The following is a 20,345-nucleotide window of genomic DNA, read 5'->3' as shown; positions in this document are numbered from 1 at the left end:
CAACATTTCATTTTAGCTAATTTACTAATGGGCGTGGCTACGAAACTTTTGTTCGCACATGAATCAAATAATACCGAAGCGGAAATACCGTTTACTAGAAACGTACCTGTCACGACATCTGGAATCTTCTTAGCTTATTCTTGGGTCAACATGTAAGCTCTGGTCTTTGGCCTTGTCGATTCAACATCTTTCTTCCCACTTCCTCCAGCTTCCTTCTCAGTACATTCTTTTGCAAAGTGACCAGTCTTACCGCACTTGTAACATGCGGGCTTAGCACTACACTCATGAGCATAATGACTGGCCTTTCCACATTTATAACAAACATTAGATCCAACTCTACACTCCCCAGCATGCATCTTCTCGCACTTATGACACGTATCGGAACCAGTACTCCACCTACACTCTCTACCGTGCATCTTACCACAAGTCTTACACGACATCCTCTCCCACACCTTCTGTTTCTTATCTTTCAAGTTCCACAACTGAGTACTGGGTCGTTTAACAGGAGCAACCTACTTCTTATCCTTGTTTTCTTCTTCCACCACAACATCATCCGCAGCCAGGTCTGCATAAACCATCTCTGCGAGTTCGACAGCAGAGTCAAAGGTAGCAGGTTTACTCGTCCTGACTAGCGTGTAGACTTTCTGTGGCAATCCGCTCACTTAGCACTTGATTCTTTTAGCTTCAGTGTTAACAATATCGGGTACTAACCTAGACATTCGGTTGAACTCGGTGGTATACTCACGATGTGTCATTGTTCCAGCTTTCAAGTTCAGGAACTTCATCTCCGCCCTCTCAACCTCGGCGCCAGCACAGAATTTCTTCATAACCAATTCCTTCAAATCCTCCCACTTCATTGCCTTGATCTCCTCAGCACTCTTCCTCTGCTCAATCGATTCCTACCAGTACATTGCTTCTTCACCGAATGACTGAGTAGCGTAACCCACAGCTTGGTCGGGACGGCACTCGCTAATGCGGATAATTTTATCCATGGCGGTTATCCACTGAAGAATAAGGATTGTGTCTCCCAAACCAGTCAGCTTCGACGGGTCACATCCTTTGAAGGACTTATAGTTGCACCCACCTCGGCCTCTTTTCCTGTCACCCGGCTTTCACAGACTTAACCCCACTCGAGGCCTCCCTCTCTTCTTCCACATCCCTCTGACCATCACCCCTGCCTCTTCAGCAGTTCTTTCACGGCTTCCAGCAGACCCTCCAGGAGTCATATTCTTCACAGTAGTGGCTACAGCTTGAACAATAGCTGCTTGGATTGCGGGGTCCAGTTGGACCTCTTCGTTGTTGTTCGGGTCTCTTCCAGCTGCGCTTCCTTCATCTCCGGTGTTGGAAGCTGTCTCAACCGAAGGTTGTTGGACACGACGAGGCCTGCCACGACGTCCAGTGCGACCTCCAGCTCCCACAATTTCTCTAGTTCCAGCCATCGTATTCTAAAAGGGAAAACACAAACATCATCACTCAAGGAACTGTTTAGTACAAGGATAGTAAGGCTAACAGGTAATAACATTGGCCAGCTATGATTAGCTAATCACGTTACTTTCCGTGTCCTATACACTTCCTCTGATGAGTCTATTTGTGCTGATTCTAATCTTAAACAATTAATCAATCAAACAATCAGGAAATCCTATCCATATCAATCAAGATAACATTAACATTTATTATCTATCCATACACTTTACCTTTACTGAGCTTGCTTGAGTGACACATGACATTCTTGAACTGGCATCTTCTTACTTAAATCCCATTCTCTGTTCGAGTCTAAGCATGTAGGATGCTTAAAACTCTCGAACTTTGCGTTGATACCAACTTGTAAGGCCCCGTTACCGGTGCCTCACATTTGGACGTTGGATTTACTCATTAACATAGTTCTAATAATCAGAGTTAATAAAAACATTCGCGGAATATTATTTTTCAATAAAACATACATATTAATTCATAACTTGTCTTAATCAACATATTGTCTTTAAAACATAAACTATTAAACGCCTTGTGTCTTCCGATGCCAGCCTCTTACTCAATGCTACATGTTCCTCTCAAGCGAGCTGCCTCATCCTACTGACCTGCGTACATATTAAAAGTCAGCTACGCTGAGTGAGTTCTAGTTAATCATACATCATACAATACATACATACTTACATACTTTCATTCATACTTTCCTTCTTTTATCTTATTCTTACTTACTTTCCTTTCTTATGTTATAAATAGCATTACGCCCTACTTCCTCGAGTATTATTAGGGCCCGGTTCCCTCTTACCTCGGGTATTATTAGGGCCCGGTTCCCTCCTTCCTCGAGTATTTTTAGGGCCCGGTTCCCTCTTTCCTCGAATATTTGTAGGGTTCGGTTCCCTAGTTCTCGAATATTAGTAGGGTTCGATTCCCTCTTTCCTCGAGTATTATTAGGGCCCGGTTCCCTCTTCGTACCATACAACCATACATTAACCTTCTTTTATTAACTTTATAACATTCATACATTTGGACATACATACCATACCTTCATTATATATAGCATTAAATCTTGTCAACACGTGCAATATCCGAAGATCGTTCACATATTGGCAAGCAATCATTCCTAACCTTCACACAATCACATAAGGCATACACTTATCACTTAGGATAAATGTATTAACAAACACATCGAGTATGCACACAGCCCCGAAAACATAACACAGAAATGGGGCTAGAAACTCACCTAGATTCTGTTCCTTTCTCCGTTTATCGTAATTCCTTTCTTTAACTGAGCTCTGCTAACTGTATAATAGTTACGCGTATCAATACTCGTCTGATCTAATCTAGTGGTCTAGTATTAGCTTACTTAGCACTGTCACTTGAAAAAATTACTAAGGTGTTTAATCCTTATCTGAGTTAGCAACTTACCTAAAGTCAGTCAAAATAAAATCATTCACTTAAAACCACATCTTTTGTTTTTTACAAACCCACCTATTCTAGAAAAAAAAATTCCTTTAAAGTGGTTAGTTTTCAAACCGGGGTGGCAAAATACATCCGTCTTTTCACTTAAGATATATAAATGGTACTTTTAGCTAAAAAAAAAAGAATTTAGAAACATGCATGTCTAAAATCTATTTTGTCACCATGAATAGGATGTTGACAAAGATTCAGAATACATTGGCTAATTTGGAACTTGTAATAAAGTAAAAACAACATAGATGCATGTGGATGGCCATTGCAATAATAAGCTGCAGAAAGAGAATAGAGGTGGTTACCGTCAAACAATTAGAAAAAAAAAAAAAAAAAAAGAGCCACCACTTCGTAACCACCATTCATCATCCGGCACATGGCTTCTGGCGTATACTCCGGAGAGCACAACGTAGTGGAGAGAAAACCATAAACCTAAAATCAGCCCCTGGTTTTCTTCATTCCCTCTTTTCTTTTCTTTTTCTGTTCTTAATAACAACAGCCAACCAAAGCTGCAATTACAGTTTTCAAACTTATCTTTAAAACTTCTCACACAAATCCAATAACCTTTATTTCTTCTTCTTCTTCTTCTTCTGTTCAATCTCCCGCAGTTCTCCACTTTTTCCGGCGACTTCAGTTCAGTTCTCCAGGTTGTTGTTTACATGTATATACTCGGATTTTGTTACTTTGTTTTGCTGGAATTTTGTTGTTTGAAAGCGATGTCTTAGTGTGTAAATAATAATAATAATAATAATAATAATAATAATAACAACAACATAGTATTCAACGTAAGCAAGTTGGAGGGTTTGGTAATTTAAGGTTAATCTTAAAGTACCCCAGATGTTTTATGTTGTTTTTTGAACTGTAATTTAAATCAATATATCTGTGATAGCATAAATTATGAATCCGAATAACGAAAAGGTTAACGATCAACGAGGGGTGTGACTTGAGAGATTGATGTTAAAGGACAGCAGCAGAATCTGCTTCACAAAATGAATGATCCGTCAATGTTTTACAGCAATCAGTTTCCACAGATTCCTGATTTCCCCTGCTGCATGTCGTCTTCGAATCCTGCACCGGTGAAGCCAGTTTCATCGGCCACCACTGCGTCCTCGGTGTTGAATGTGAAGGAGGAAGGTGACGGTGATAGGAAAATGAGTGGTGGTGGTGTTCCAACGTTTGACTGCATGGATGTTATGGAGAATTTTGGTTACATGGATTTGATTGATGGGAATGAAATTTGGGATCCTTGTTCGATTTTCGAGCAAAACCCGCCGGCTTTGCAGCAGGAAAGTGAGAACCGCCTTGCCGTTGGTGGGCAGTTGGATGAGCTCGGGGTGATGTTCTTTGAGTGGTTGAGATCAAACAAAGAATCCATATCCGCGGAAGATATGAGGAGCATTAAGATCAAGAAATCCACAGTTGAATGTGCTTCAAAAAGATTAGGATCTTCAAAACAAGGAAAAAAGCAACTCCTCAAGTTAATTCTTGAATGGGTGCAACAACATCAACTTCAAAGAAAGAATAGCGGTGGCGTTAAATTACCTACTGTCAACAACAATTACCCTTTACAGCAGTCGCTAAGACCCCAACTGCCTTTTTAACTCTTGGGTTCCACCCGGTGATAATGTATTCCCTCCCCCGTATCCTCGGTACATGACAAATCAAGTGGTTAATGGAATGTCTATGGTGGCGCCGCCATTGCAGCCACCATCGACCTTTTCTTATATGGGTGCAGGTGATTACAATTCTGGTTTGAATTGTCATATCAACCGCCCATATAATAATACGGGTTCTGGTGACTACCAAGTTCTTGAATCCCCACCCTCATGGAACCCGTCACAGATTACCATGGCCGCTTCTCCATACAACAATCAATTTCCCGATGTCGGTAATAATTATGTTCCGCAACTAATGCCTCTAGCGTCTTGTTACCCTGACCAATACCCTTATAATCCGACTGTTTATGCCGCTGGTGTTGATGGTGGTGATGACCAGAGAGTAATGAGATTAGGGTTGTCGGCTACTAAAGAAGCTCGAAAGAAACGAATGGCAAGACAGAGGCGCACTTACTTCCACCATCATCACCACTCTAGATAAAATCAAAATAGTCATCAGAATCTTGAGGCAAACTCCGATCAACAATCGAATTGCTCTGGGAAATCACATAGAGGGAATTGGTTGTACTGGCCCTTGCCGCCGTCTGATCCCACCACCATCCCACCACCGCCTATGGAAGTACCTCACCGGTCATCCTCCAAACAGCTTCAGTCCAAACAGACTTCCTCGGACAAACGTCCAGTATGTAATATTAAACTACTTTAGTTATTTAGATTTTTGATTTTATGGCGAATATTGATTATTTATTTGTTTAATTTGATATTTAGGGGCTAAAGACCGAGAAGAATTTGAAGTTTTTGCTCCAGAAAGTATTGAAGCAAAGTGATGTGGGAAGTCTTGGGAGGATTGTGCTTCCTAAGGTATGACTTATAATATCATTATTAATCAATTTATTAAACAGAATTTTATTAGCTTTTGGGTAATTTAACCGTGATTGAATTCAATTAACCAGAAAGAAGCCGAGAGTCACCTCCTGGAGCTTGACTCAAGGGACGAAATTTCGATTGCTATGGAGGATATAGGGACTTCTCAAGTATGGAACATGCGTTATAGGTATGTATATTGTTATTAATTGTAGCTTTTATTTGTGTTTTATCAATCTTGATCGCAAATTATTTCATCACGCATCAAGTGGAAAAGAAAATGCTACTCAATTTTAGTAGATAAAAAATGAAATACTGAAAACATTAAGCTTGATCAAGTTAATTTCTGTAGCATCTGTTTCATCAAGTTTCGTTGTGTATCTTTTTGAATTGTTGAGTCTCAGGTTTAGGCCTAACAACAAAAGTCGGATGTACCTCCTCGAGAACACAGGTTAGCTACTCGTTTACAACTTCTCCCCAAAATATTGTAAGTTATGGATTTATTGTATCCCCAAGTCATTTACTTCTTATAAATAATTCATTCATTTTTTTGCAAACATTCGTGTAAAATTGTTCCGCCATTGTAATTAATTTAAATAAACTTGTAATACATATTTGTCTATGGTAATCTTGAACCAATTAATGTGGAACATAACAAGACACTTATCTATGTTGTTTTTGTTATTTTTTCTAAATCACACTTTTATTATTAATCAGGTGATTTCGTGAAAGCGAACGGGCTCCAAGAGGGCGATTTCATAGTGATATACTCCAATGTCAAATGTGTAAAATATGTAAGAATCTCCCTTATCTTATGTTTCTTCCTCAAATGTTAAACAACATACTTGATATTCAAACTGAAGGCCTCTTAGTTATTCTAGTAAACAGTAGAGTAGACAAACTTTTTTGTCACAAATTATAATCTATGCATTTTCTCAATGGCTTGTAATCATGAATCTTTATCAGTTTATTAGGGGAGTGAAGGTACGGCAACACGCCACAGCGAAATTAGAGGTCAAAAAACCCGTTAAGCGAAGCTATCGAAGCATCTCTCAATATGCTAGAAGCTCTCCATCCCCCGTGAAGATAGCGGCGATTTAAATACTGTTAACAATGTAATCATCACTTGGACGGTAAATTAGCTTCTATTTTTGCAGTTAATATGATCCGCTGACCCCTAGATCAGCTCATGAAGATGATGAGTGATGATGTTTTGCGTATCTAGATTGAAGGTTTTTGATCTTGATGTGTTGCCGTGTTGGTTTAATGTTTGTTTGCTAGAGGTCGCTTTCTGTGATATCTAGTTAATCGTACTACTTCATGATAACTACATGTTTTTTTATTACGCATGTGTAGTTGCTCATAAGATGCGTGGTTTGTAATGTCCAAGGTTATATTTTCTCCCCCAAGCCTATAGGTGGAGCAACTTGGTTCGTTTACGGCGCACATGCAAGTTTATTGAACCTTAATGTGGTGTTATAAGACGATCTCCAATGCAATGGAAAAAAAAGCCCTTAATTTCCCTTGATGATGTGACCTATGACATGGATGAGAGAGAGTGAAAAAAGCCCTCAGCTAAGGGCTTAAAATAAGAAGAAAATGATGTTTTGTGAGGGTAGATGAGGGATCCACATGACAATGGCTTCTTGTAAAGGCGAAGTTTTGATGTTGGTAGATGAGAATGACACATGATAAGGGTCACCTTGCATTGTGGATGGTCTAACAATGTTATGACATGAAAATAAACTTTGACTTATAGTCTTTGGAGGATACATAAACTTTTTGTACGAGGGGTACAATATGAGATGGTTAAACGGGTCGGGTCAAAAAAAGCTGACAGATTTTCACGTGAAAATAATCCTTTTGATATTTTTCCATACTTGCTAATAAATAAAAATGAATGCAATTAATGAATTTAAACTTTAAAGAAACAAATAACATGCTAACATAATGTAAATTAAAAAAACAGTTGTCATATAATAAAGTAAATTGCAATAGCGGGTGCATTAATTGTTAGAAAACGTAACGTTATGTTCTTGGTAACATTCAAATAGTTATCGCTATTTAATAGAACAAAGAAGTCAAAAGTTAAAAACATGGGAAAATCTCCATAATGTCTATTTTGATTAAGCATATCAAGCCTTTGACCAGTTGACTAAAAAACCCCAAAATGTCCACCCTGATACCGTCGGAACCAAACCTGGTTGCTGACAAACGCATTTATTCTAGGTAAATAGGAACTGGCCATTTGTACAGGATACCGTCGAGCCGATGAGGAAGCAGGCAAAACTTGCGGTGGTTACGACAAAAGTGTTCTGATGTCTCCGTCGGATCCGGCAGTCTTGACAACGGTGTCACCGTCGGCCGACCGAATTTTCTTTTATTCGTTTATATCTTTGGCAAACCGTATAGCCGGTGACAACGGAACCGTAGTACTGAAGCAGCTGACCATCGGTGGTTGTATTTAGGAAGAGAAAATCTTAGGGGCTGTTTGGTTCATTCTGATCTGAATGAGTCAGATCTGAATTAGCCTCTGTCCCATTCAGTAACAACGATTAAGTCTGAATGATTCAGACTTAATTTTAACCATTCAGATGTTTTTCTGATTGGAACCAAAAAGTCTGAAGTCTGAATCAATCATATGTTTTATTTAAATGTAAACAAAGAGCCTCTTAATTGAAGGTTTTGTACCGCTAGAGAGAGAAAGGGTAAATTTTTTGGGTTAAAATATTTTACATTATCTATTCATTTTTAAAGGAGTTCTTAGAATATTATTGCTAAAGAAAGATCATTTTACTATTATAATATGCAAACGATTTATTATTTTTGCTAAACAAATAGTAATAAATTTTGGAAAAGTCATAACTAAAAATTCAATTATTAAATTTCTTGATTTATAAATGGAATTTTGTGCATCATTACTTCTTTTTTAATGACCAACTAAGTAACGCCTGGTACTCTGTACGCGGCCTCCATTGGCTAAAGGTAGCTCGAGCCGGCCACTAGTCCGGACGGACGGAGCCCATAGCGGTCCACCTATTGAGGGATTCACCGGATAAAACCGACCCCCACGCCCGCCAAATGGCACGACAGCGAGAAGCCGGTAAAACCGGGTGAGATCAGGACTCGAACCCTGGCAAGCCAGGGTCATCCCTCATATCTCCCATATAAATTGGTGAAAGTGAGGTTTAAACCCCCTATCTCTCACTTGTAAAGTGAGTGCTCTACCATTAAGTCACAACCAATTACCATAATAAGATCAAGTTGGGAGTTGGTTTTGTTGGTAAAAGAAAAGTTATATTAGATTAATTAATTAAACCAATATGGTTTTTAATGAATAACTGAAACGTAAAAGTGAAAAAAATATATACAAAGTGGCTAGATTATAGGGTCGCCTGATAGTGGCGGAATCAAAATTTACGATGGAAGGGCCACATTATAATTAAAAAAAAGGTTCACTCTTTATAGCAAAATGTCTAAACTTTAAATTTTGAATCTAGTTAAATTGTGATGAAAACTAAAGATCAAAATATTTTTATTATAGCTTTAAAATAACAAAATATTATAAGTCATTATTACTTGTTGGAACGGAAACAAATGTAGCATGCTTTCATTTCTTAATTATTATATATATATATACTAGTTTGATCCTCCCGTGTTACATGAGTTTATTTAAGTTTTTGTTTTTAATCGTTTTGCTATTTTATGATGATTTATTTTCTTTAACGTAGTTTGTTTTAATATAATACGTATATGTTAGCTTGTTATTATACTTTTTTGCATTTGGGTATTTTCAATTGAGATGTGTAGGTTTTGTAGATTTTTACGAACAAAAATACACGAACACGAACATGTTGATTTTTTTAAATGACCAAACATGTATTTGTCTAATGAAAAGGTGACGTTGATGTAGTTGACGATGACGGGTAGTATCGGAAGTTAACCAACGATGAAGATAATAGACAAGCAATGGAGAACATGTAAAGAAGATAAATTAAATTAGGGTTAGAGGATGAAAGTATTTACCAATAAATAAGATCTTATAACCCATTTGAGAGCTATTAGGGTTTGCTAAGACACATAATCCGTGGAAATTATTCTTTAATGATTAGGGGGTTATTTCACAAATAAATGAGATGTTATAACCCATTTAAGGGTTATCCGGGTTTGGTGAGACCCATGACCCGCGAAAATTATTGTTTGATTATGAAAGAGTTTCACAAATAAATGAGATGTTATAACCCATTTAAAGACTATCTGGGTTTGATAAGACCCATACCCGCGATTTCGGGTCAAATGCATGAGAAGCCTCCATTTAGAAATCAAGCAATCTGGTGACTCTAGAGAATGGGAGGGACAACCTGAGAACGACACGTAGGATTTCATGGTAGACAATTATATAGATAGTTATATATATATATATATATATATAGGGGAGGGATAATTTGAGAACCTCTTGAGTTATAACTTTGAGAACTCAATATGGATCACACATTCAATTAAAATGAGTATAGAATATGTGGCTGAAAATAAATCTGATTAAAAAATTAATCAGGAGAGAGAATAAGTATTTTTGATGATTACACAAGTTTAAATGTTAGTTACATATGTATAATAAGTTAATTCGGTGTGTAAAAAAATACTATAATTTTTTGTACATTACTTACACTTACGTATTACATATGTGTAAAAAAAATTCAAAAAAGAAAATTGTTAAGTTGAGTTCTTTCGAGTTCTTAAAACTCAAAGCGGTTCTCAAAAGAAATCAATCATATATATATATATATATAAAAGAATAGGTTAAAATAAAAACCCACCCTAGTTGCGAAAACCCTGGAAACTCTATATTACCCATTGATCTTGATGAATGAATAACTCAGATTGAATGATTAAAATAAATATCATTACAATATTAAATAAAAGATTTAAAATGTACAAAAGGGCAACATGGTAATTTAGTATATTCTGCTTTATGTCAAGTCATACTCTCTTTCACAAATCCAAGAACTCTCTCTTTCTCTTTCCATTATTCAAACAAAAACACTCTCTTTCTTCCTCCATCTTTCACTCTCTTTCACCAAACAAATAAGAATCTAAATATGTTGATGATGTTAATCAAAACCACGATCCAAAGCATATCGAAGCCAAGATCCAAAACCCATATCCAAATCCACAAAACGGATTCACGGCAACCGTCGTTGCCGGAAATCGCAAGCCAATCATTTATCACTTGATCCGGTGATTTTCTTCTACAAAAGGTTCAGATTTGGACATTTTATATTGACAAAATTCTTAACAAGAATTTATGGATGAAAGCTGCTAGGATCTCATCGTTTTTAGTTTTTTTTTCTTTTTCAAGGTACTATGTTGACAAAGTTCAGATCTGATCATTTTAGCATTTTAGATTTTTTAAGATATTCTTGGAAATTTTGTTTAGATTTGGATATTATTTGACATCTTTAAATTTGTTATTTTAGAGTCGAAAAGAAGCTTCATTTTTCTTTTTATTGTTGTCGCTTAAAAAAATTTAAACTTCTTTTTTAATTTTTGTTGCGATTCTTAAATAAATCTTGAATTTTGTACTATATCTTCAACTTATTTGTAGGGGGAAAAAGACGGCGAGGCGGGGTGCTCTTCAGGGGTTTGTTTTTTTAAACGCATGTTACTGTTGTCAAGGAAACATATGTTTTTAACATGCAAAAAAATATGTCTTTAACATGCAAAAACGTATGTTACGTTTGTCTTCATATTATCCAATTTTTCTATCTATCTAATTCACCAATATTACTAATAAATTAAATTTTAAATCCTATATTTTCAGCTTTCTTGTTTATTAAAAAGATGCTATTAACATATAATAAACTATGCATAAATCAATAAAGATTTGAAATATTTAAATAGTCATCATGAAAAGATATCAAAAGTAAAAAATGTGATATGACCCCATTAGTACTTTCCATCACCTTTAAAGGTGTACTTTTATTAAAAAAAATAAAATATGTCACCATCACCTCCAATACTTTATATCAACATCACATCTATTATTTTATGGCACCATTACTTTCTTTCTCCTTTTTTGTGAATATCATTTTAATAACAACAAATTTTCTATTAAAGAATTTATATCTCTAAATTATTGTGCTCATTTGTTTTCCGACGACTGTGTACTGCAGACCTTCACACGATGAGGTGCATAGTGTATTATAAGAATTTTAAAACTTTATTATTCTTTCAGAAGATATTATTATCATTAAAAATACTATACCAAAAAATAAGGATTGGAATGTTTAAATAGTCAATATGAAAAGAAATCAAAAGTAAAAAAGTTGATATGACTTAAAAGAATTTTTCATTACTTTTAAGGGTGTACTTTTATTAAAAAAAAATAAGATATGTTATAATATATCTCACTCTCTCTCTCCTAAACATATCCACACACTTTTATCTCCGCGCTTTATGTCACCATCACACACTCTCTCCTGCATATTCACACACTTTATGTCACAATCACACACTTTCTCTTACAAAAAAAAACACTCTTTTAAATAATGCATTTCTTTTTCATCTTAACTCAATCCAATTCAGCTCAGCTTCCTCTTTTTCTTTAAAATAACGACAACCAACAGGTTTCCGGCCCCAAGTGACTGTGAAAATAACATACGTTTTAGGAGGAACTAGAATATAATAAAAACACTCTTTCAAAAAAATGTATTTCTTTTCCATCTTAACTCAATCAAATTCAGCTCATTTTCCTCTTTTTTTTTATGTCATCATCACATCTATTATAAAACATACATTTTGAAAATCCCTCCCACCACAAGTCGATCTCTTAGCGGGTTTCCGGTCTGGAAGTAATATAAAACATATGTTAACTGTTTAAAGAAAACATATGTTAAATGTTTAAACATATGTTCAAAATCAAAAAAACATATGTTAATTGTTTAAACATATGTTCAAAAACGAAAAAAAACATGTTTAAAAACAAAAAAACGTAGGTTATTTATGCTCAGCAAGATCTAAAAAATAATTTTTGATTGAATTATGGTTTTATAACATCAATTTCAACTGCCCAGATCAGAAAAATGATAGATTTAATTATTTGCATAACACCCCAATGTGTTTAACCAACAAAATCACCGAAATTTTGGGGGAATATATATGAAAAAAACACCCAAATCGAAAAAACTCAAGCATTATATATACATACATAGATGGTAAATTCAAAATCATTTTTTTAGTAAATTCAGAAAGTCATAACAATGTATCAGAACTTAAACACCAACATTACTTCATCAAAGTCTATGTATAAAGTACTTTAACATGAAAATTCCATCACATGTTACTAAACAAATTAAAAACAAAAATATTTTATTTGAATATCAAAATTAAAATACCAAAATTAAATTGAAGCATGGAACAAATCAAAATACATTTGAATATCGAAATTAAAACCTTAAATACATTTTATCTTTTTCGTTTCCCTTATGTAAACAAATATAAAAAGGACACTTTCCCAAAACAAAAGGCTTCAAACACTTGACCAAAACAACTTCAAATACTTGGCCAGAAGAAACCTTCAAACACTTGGCCAGAAGAAACCTTCAAACACTTGGCCGGAAAAAAGGTGACTACTTTCTTTTTGACATCAGCTCTGTTTGCTTCGCCGGAAAACGGGATTCGATAGAACCTGCAGCTAGCCGTCACCATACATTCTCCAAATTAGTAGATCAAGGCTCCCAATGCTAGATCTGATCGTCATCATACATTCTCCAAATTTTCGTCGGTGAAGATGTAGATCTAAAAATCTCGCCGGAACAAAACCAACCGGATCTGATGAAGATGCACATATGTATGTGAGGTTAATTGATGATCTTCAAGATAAGAAGAGAGAGAGAGAGAGTGAGAGAGAGAGAGAAAATTATGATTGATGAAGACATCAGGTTGAAAGAAATGAATAAAGTACAAAATGGGTCCATGTAAGGTTTTTAGGAGAGATAACAACTTGATATGAAAATACAAATTTACCCTTTACAATTATTGAATTAAAATAACAAAAATTGCCACGTGGCATGTCTAAGAACCACATACCTGAGTTTGCGGAGTTTTCTCATCTCAACCAAGTTTTCTTTCTATACTTGCCTATATATATATATATATATATATATATTAATTTAGAAGTTCTGTCTTAGAGAGTAAATCACAGTTCATTGTAAAAGCTGCATCATTTCTGATCTCTTACGATTCATTTGTTGTATCTTTGTTCAGGGTGTTTTACACCTCACTAGCCACGTGTATGATTCATTTTCATTTGCACGTCACATAGCCACGTTTCATCCATTCTCTCTCTTTTCTTTTTCTTCCTCTGTGTCTTCTAATCTAGGTTTTCAAGCATAGATGAGACAAAGCTGTGTGTTTTCTCTATCCATCTTAATCAAATATGGTGCCTTCTCTCTATCTTCAACTTGAAATTTTCTCTCTATTTTGTGTTTTCTTGTTCCGTTTTTAGGTCGCGACTCGACGCTATGATGCTTCGTAGAGAGAGAAAGAGTGAGACAAAAACGAAGTTGTTGCCCTGCCGGTGCCGACGGCTTTCCGGTCGTCTATGGTAGCGGCGGTGGATGACGACTTTTCTCACTGTTCATTTCTTCCCTGCTTCATTTGATTGTACATTATGATGTTGTCATTGTTGCCTGTTAATATTTTGAAGACCTAGGCGACAGTGGTGGCGTAGACTGGCGCCTGGCTGCCACCGGCCGTTGTCTACACTTGGGTGATGATAAAGGTTACGACGGTGAGAGCCTCATCTAAGCCTCCATAGTTGTTATTGTAAGAATATATATATATATATATATATATATATATTTATGTATGGCCCTCATGATCATTAATATTATAATAGATCAAAGTTAATTAATTATGCCTTATTATTATTAGCTAGGTAATTATTGATGGACCAAATTACTCTTTCTTGCTAATGAAGGGTTTCCCCTTGGGTGTATATAAATATATGGAGAGACTAATTAACATCATTGAACATTGTAACATCCCATTTTCTCGTTTCGGTAAATAAAATGAAATACGAGTTATTATGAGTCGGGCTAGTGTTGGGTTAAATGGATATGGATAACGGACTTGGGTTAAAAAGGAAGGAAGAAAAGACCATGGGCTTAAGCCCATGACCCATAATATATAAACCATAATTATGCATTAATCCATCCATTTCACTTATTCCTTACACCATAAAAACACACACTTAGCTTTCTCTCATCCTACTTTCTCTCTCTAGCCGAAATCACCATGAAACCCGAGCATCGACCCGAGGTAATGATAGTATGATATTGTACGAATCCAAACCCGCTAGATATAGTCGCGAAACAACGAACCGACACCCTCAACAGTTAAAGTCACGAGATCCGGATGGGATCAGGTATAAACCGATCAAAGGATGAGCTTAGGGGTCACCCTATCTCAGATCTGGATCGAACAGGACGAAAACGGTGCGAAAATACGATTTTTCGGCCACCGCCCCGTTTTTTCCGGCGATGACGGCGCTGGAAAAGGTGTATGAGAATAAAGGAATGTCAAAGAATGTTTATGACATTCTCTGACCTAACCCTAATTCGTTATCGGGGAATTAACGAACTAGCATTAATTCGCCATGACCATTCATTAAGTTAAAATAACGAATTAGAATCAGTTCGTTAAGCCTTTCGTTAAGTAATTCGTTAACGGAGAACTGACGAATGAACCCCCTGTTCGTTATAAAGGTTCAATTCCTTATACATGCCAGTTCGTTATAAAGGTTCAATTCGTTATAAAGTCAAGAAGTAACGAATGAGCCCCATTCGTTAAAGAACTGGCTAACGAATTATACTTTAAAAGAATGACAGAAAGGTCCCTGGAGTTGTAATAAAATGGATTATTTACAAAGAAGCCCTCGAAATTTTGAGTTTGCAAATAAAATAATAAATTAGAATTCTAATGAAAAATGTGTTAAGACAGTTAATGGAAATAAAATTTTTACAAAGAAGCCCTCGACCCCAGCCAGGGGCTCTGCCCCTTGGACCCTGCTAGGGGCTGCCGCCCCTAGACCCCGCTGCCAGGGGCGCTGCCCCCGGACCCCCGTTCGTTGAAGGTTATAATTAAACTAGAAACACGATATGGGTATCGATAGATAATTGACATGTGTAATTGTTATACAATTAGTCTCGCACAACTAAAGAAAGGAATAACTATAAACGGTGAACATAACCGCATTCAAGTGAGTTTCTAGCCCCATTCCTTGTTACGTTTTCGGGGCTGTGTTCATACTCTATGTGATAGTTAATACACTTACCTTAAGTGGTAAGTGTATGCCTTGTATGATCCATGTATGAATGAATGCTTGATAGTGCGTGAACGATTTTCGGATATTGCATGTACCGCCAGGTGGTAGTTTAAAGATATGATTACTACATATGATGTATAAATGATGTATGTATGTTATTATACATGAATGATTGATAGTACGTGAAAGATCTTCGGATATTGCATGTATTGCTAAGGAAAGTATGTAAAGAAAGGTATGATGTGGTTGCACGGAACAAAGGGACCAGACCCAAATAATATTTGTGAGGATAGGGACCAGACCCTAATATTATCTGTGAGGATAGGGACCAGACCCTAATAATATCTGTGATGTTGGGGACAAGACCCTTATAATATTTGTAAGGTTATAGGGCGGAAGGCTCTTTAAGTAGTATGGATAATTATGCATGTACTATGAAGGCATAGAAAGTATGAAGAATGAATGTATGTACGAAAGTAATGTGAACAGGTTAAGTATGAATGGTGTACACACCTTCGGGTATGTGTGCAAGTATGTTAACTAATTATATGTTGTATGATTAACTAGAACTCACTCAGCGTAGCTGACTTTTAGTATGCACGCTGGTGAGTAGGATGCGACAGCTGGCTTGAGCGGGGAAACATGGCAGAGGAATAAGAGTCTGGCATTTGAAGACTCAAGATGTTTTTATGTTTAATTTGAAAGACAAGAATGTTTGTTAAGACATGTTTATGAAGTTATATGTAATGTTTTATGAAAGTTTTATATTCCTCGAAAGTTTTAATTAACTCTGATATTTAGAACTGTGTTTATGAGTAAATCCAACGTCCAATGTAGGGCACGGTGACGGGGCCTTACAAACATAACCCCAAACCTCACCTAATATATTCGTGACCCTCTCTCTCCATATATTATTCAGTTTCTCAAGAACCCTAATCCCCATCACTAATATACATCCTAAAGGGGAACTCGACCAAGCTGACTATCATGTCGTCTGGATCTTTCTCATCAGCCATGGCTTCTCTCTCTGCTGTGACATGTATGTTTTAGTTGTAGGTTTATCATAATATTCATGTTTTCTATTACATACATGAAGAACTGATCAATATGTGGTATCAGAGCGATGTTGTTTAATCAGTTCTTCATGTCTTCCATTAACTCATAATCTAAACCAAAAGACATGAACTAAAATATGATAAACACTAACAATTTTCGGTTCTTTTATTAATTCGTTTTATTTTTATTATCATTATTAAAATCCGAATATACGAAACCCTAACAATTTTTCGGTTTTAAAACTCGTATCTGATATTAACTGAAGGATTTCGAAATCTGATAAATTAATGATCTTCGTGTTCATGAAGTTTTTCGAAAACCCAATATAATCCGGTTCAAGATCTGGATTGTTATAATATTTTACTAAATTTTTTATTAAGATTTAGACCAAGATATTTCGAATTCTGTAAACTTAATAAAGGAATTACTTTGAAAATAATCAAATCTTGGATAAACAAACAATCTCTAAGAATTCAGATCAAACATTATTAACTGTTCATCAACTTATGGGTGTATGTGTTTACGGTTAAAACAGTTTTCGGAGAACACTGAATTTCCGAAAACACTAAAACCCGAAAACTCATCAAACCAGAAAACTAATTTTCCGCGCTAATTGTTTGTTTGCTATTAACTAAACCAATGTTTTGTAAATACATATAATATAAACATACATGTTATTAATTTTTACAAAACATATAAAACGCTTAACTTGAATAAATGATGATGTACACTTCTGCCCAAAAGGTGATGTGATACATCTGACATACTACTCAAGTCTAAAAACAAGCTGTGTTAGTTTAGCTTAAACATGATTTAAATGTATAAATTCTGCCCAAAGGTGATGCGATACATCTATATCAAAGAAAAACTAACTCATGCATAATTAAAATGGTTGTCTCACTTCTGCCCAAAGGTGATGTGTTACAATGTTTTGCACATATACTTAAGTAAAATTTAATTCTGCCCAAAGGTGATTTATCTTTTATTTAAGTAGAACTTTATTAATTATATTAGTCTATTATTTTGATGTTAACAATAGACATTTATTATCACAGCTTCATAATTTAAATGGTTCTTATCTATGCCTGCATTAGTTTAAATTACCCCTAGTTCATTCTTAGTTTATTCTAGTTTAGTATCTTAACATTCTCATATAAATTTCAATAATAGCTCCGAATGATAGAATCACATCATTAACTGGAGATAACTCTGTTGTCTGGAAGGTCTCTCTTATGCTTAATCTTGCCTTCCTGTATTTCAATTTTGCTCTAAATGAGGATGAACCTCCAGCACTAACCGCTGAAAGCACTCCAGCTCAGCACTTATTGTTCAAAAAATGGAAGAGATGCAACTGCATGTCTCTAATGCTTATGAAAAACTCCATTAGCATGCCCATAAGAGGATCCATTCCAGACTCTGAAAATGCTAAAACCTACATGGATTCTGTGGAGGAACAATTCAAAGGAACGTCTAAGGCACATGCTAGTACTCTTATTCTCAGGCTGGTGACTACTAAGTATGATGGAAGGAGTGGCATTCGTGGGTACATTATGATGATGAACGACATGACCCATAAGATGAAGGGATTAGACATGGAGATCAATGATGGTTTTCTGGTGCACTTCATCATGACCTCTCTTCCTACTGCATATGAAGCTTCAAGATCAATTACAACACCCAGAAGGACAAATGGACTATGAGTGAGCTGATTGCTATGTGCGTGCAAGAAGAAGAGCGTATGAAGATGGACAAACCTGAAGTTGCTTACCTTGCCACCAGTTCCAAGAAGAGGAAGAACACTAATCCAAGAAAGGAGTTTGCTAAAGTTCAGAAACCTAATACAGGTGCCTCAACCAGCTCTCAGAACTCCACTGGAAAGCCTTTCTGCACGTTCTGTAAGAAGTACATTCATAAGCAGAAGAACTGTTCAGACTTTAAGGAGTGGCTGGCTAAGAAAGGTAATGATATCATTGTGATACTTGAGTCCTATAATATAACTGTTCCTGCTAATACATGGTGGTTTAATTTTGGTTCTATGGTTCATGTGACCGATTTTACTAAGGGATTCCTTTCAATCCGGAAGCTGGAAAGAAACCAAAGAACACTAATTGGTTTATGTATTAAACTTTATGACACCTTCATGAAATTACTCTGAATCTTGTATCAGGTTCAAAGTTAGACATGGACGGTTTTGATGTTTCTCATGGTCGTGGAAAACTTACTATTTCTTTAAATTCTCAAGTGTTTGGTTATGGCTTTTTGGATGGTGGTCTTTATATATTAGAACTATAGATGATAATTTTTCTAAATCTTTGTTGTGATATAATATTAATGAATCACTCACAAATATTAAGGAGAAACGAGACTTAGAGACTTCTTCTATGTTGTGGAATCAACGTTTAGGCCACATCTCACGAGACCGGTTAGCATGCCTCGTGAAGAATGAAGTCTTACCACATCTCGATTTCACCGATTTTGGAACATGTGTCAAATGCCTTAAAGGCAAAATGACATCAACAAATAAGAAAGGTGCCACTAGAAGCTCTAATTTATTAGAAGTCATTCATACTGATATTAGTGGTCCTTACCCCATTGCTGGCATAGCTAGACATACTTCATTTATCACTTTCATTGATGATTATTCCCGATATATGTACCTGTATCTCATTAAAGAAAAATCTGGATCTGTAACAACTTTTAAAGATTATAAAACTGAAGTCGAAAAACAATTAGATCGTCAAATAAAAGTTGTCAGATCAGATAGAGGAGGTGAATATTATGGAAGACATACTGATGTGGGTCAGGCCCCTGGTCTATTTTATGAGTTTTGTAAGGGCCATGGGATCGCGAACCAATATACCATGCCAGGTACTCCTCAGCAAAATAGTGTCGCTGAACGGAGAAATGGAACCCTTATGGATATGGTACGCAGTATGTTAGCCAACACTAATTTACCTCCATTTCTCTGGACTGATGCCTTAAAAGCAGCTGTTCATATACTCAATAGAGTTCCTTTTAAGTCCCGTCCCTAAAACTCCTTATGAACTTTGGACAGGAAGGAAACCGAGTCTTAATTATATGAAAGTATGGGGATGTATTGCTGAAGCAAAAATTTATAACCCTTTCCTAAAGAAACTTGAACCTAAAACCGTTACCTGCTTCTTTTTCAGGTATCCTGAAAATTCAAAGGGTTATCGTTTCTATTGTCCTTCCCATGTCACTCGTATTGTTGAAACCAAGCGTGCCGTGTTCCTGGAGGATTACAAGATTAGTGGGAGCAGTACTAACCCCTATGAAGAATTGCAAGGAATACAAGATGCGGGGGAAGACTCGTCGATTATTGTAACTCCGGTTATTCCTCTTGTACCCCATGCAATTGAACCTTCTGCACCACCTTCTCCACATTCAGAACCCGTTATAACAGAAAATGAAGGAACATCAAACACTCAAAACCAAGACAATGTTGAACCCGCTAATCAACTCAGGAGGTTATCCAGTCCAAGAAGACCTACTAACTTTGATGATTATGTAACCTACCTAACTGAAGCTGA

General features: G+C 36.0%; 1 protein-coding gene and 1 pseudogene across 2 annotated transcripts; both read left to right on the top strand.

The window, feature by feature from the left end:
- The first annotated feature begins 3,755 nt into the window (after positions 1–3,755).
- LOC143593397 (B3 domain-containing transcription factor ABI3-like) lies at positions 3,756–6,386 on the top strand (annotated as a pseudogene). Its single transcript, XR_013146094.1, has 5 exons — positions 3,756–5,229; positions 5,316–5,408; positions 5,501–5,601; positions 5,816–5,862; positions 6,129–6,386. The product of XR_013146094.1 is annotated as a B3 domain-containing transcription factor ABI3-like (transcript).
- A 10,339-nt stretch (positions 6,387–16,725) lies between these two features.
- Positions 16,726–18,494, top strand: LOC143593393 (uncharacterized). The gene is made up of 2 exons (XM_077073038.1): positions 16,726–16,777; positions 17,965–18,494. The coding sequence occupies exons 1-2, from the start codon at positions 16,726–16,728 to the stop codon at positions 18,492–18,494; spliced, it is 582 nt and encodes a 193-aa protein (XP_076929153.1).
- The last annotated feature ends 1,851 nt before the right edge of the window (positions 18,495–20,345 follow it).

The sequence above is a fragment of the Bidens hawaiensis genome, unplaced genomic scaffold (assembly GCF_021521415.1).
Source record: "Bidens hawaiensis isolate Kalapana, Puna unplaced genomic scaffold, B.hawaiensis_p1.1 tig00042193_1, whole genome shotgun sequence".
In the NCBI taxonomy this organism is placed as follows: Eukaryota; Viridiplantae; Streptophyta; class Magnoliopsida; order Asterales; family Asteraceae; genus Bidens; species Bidens hawaiensis.
Note: the sequence above shows the minus strand (reverse complement) of the source record. Positions and strands in the feature narration are given on the sequence as shown.

Coding starts and splice junctions, on each gene's coding strand:
- LOC143593393 (XM_077073038.1), top strand. CDS start 16,726: ATGTCGTCTGGATCTTTCTCATCAGCCATGGCTTCTCTCTCTGCTGTG. Junction 16,778..17,964: donor TTCTCTCTCTGCTGTGACAT/GTATGTTTTAGT, acceptor TTTCAATAATAG/CTCCGAATGATAGAATCACA.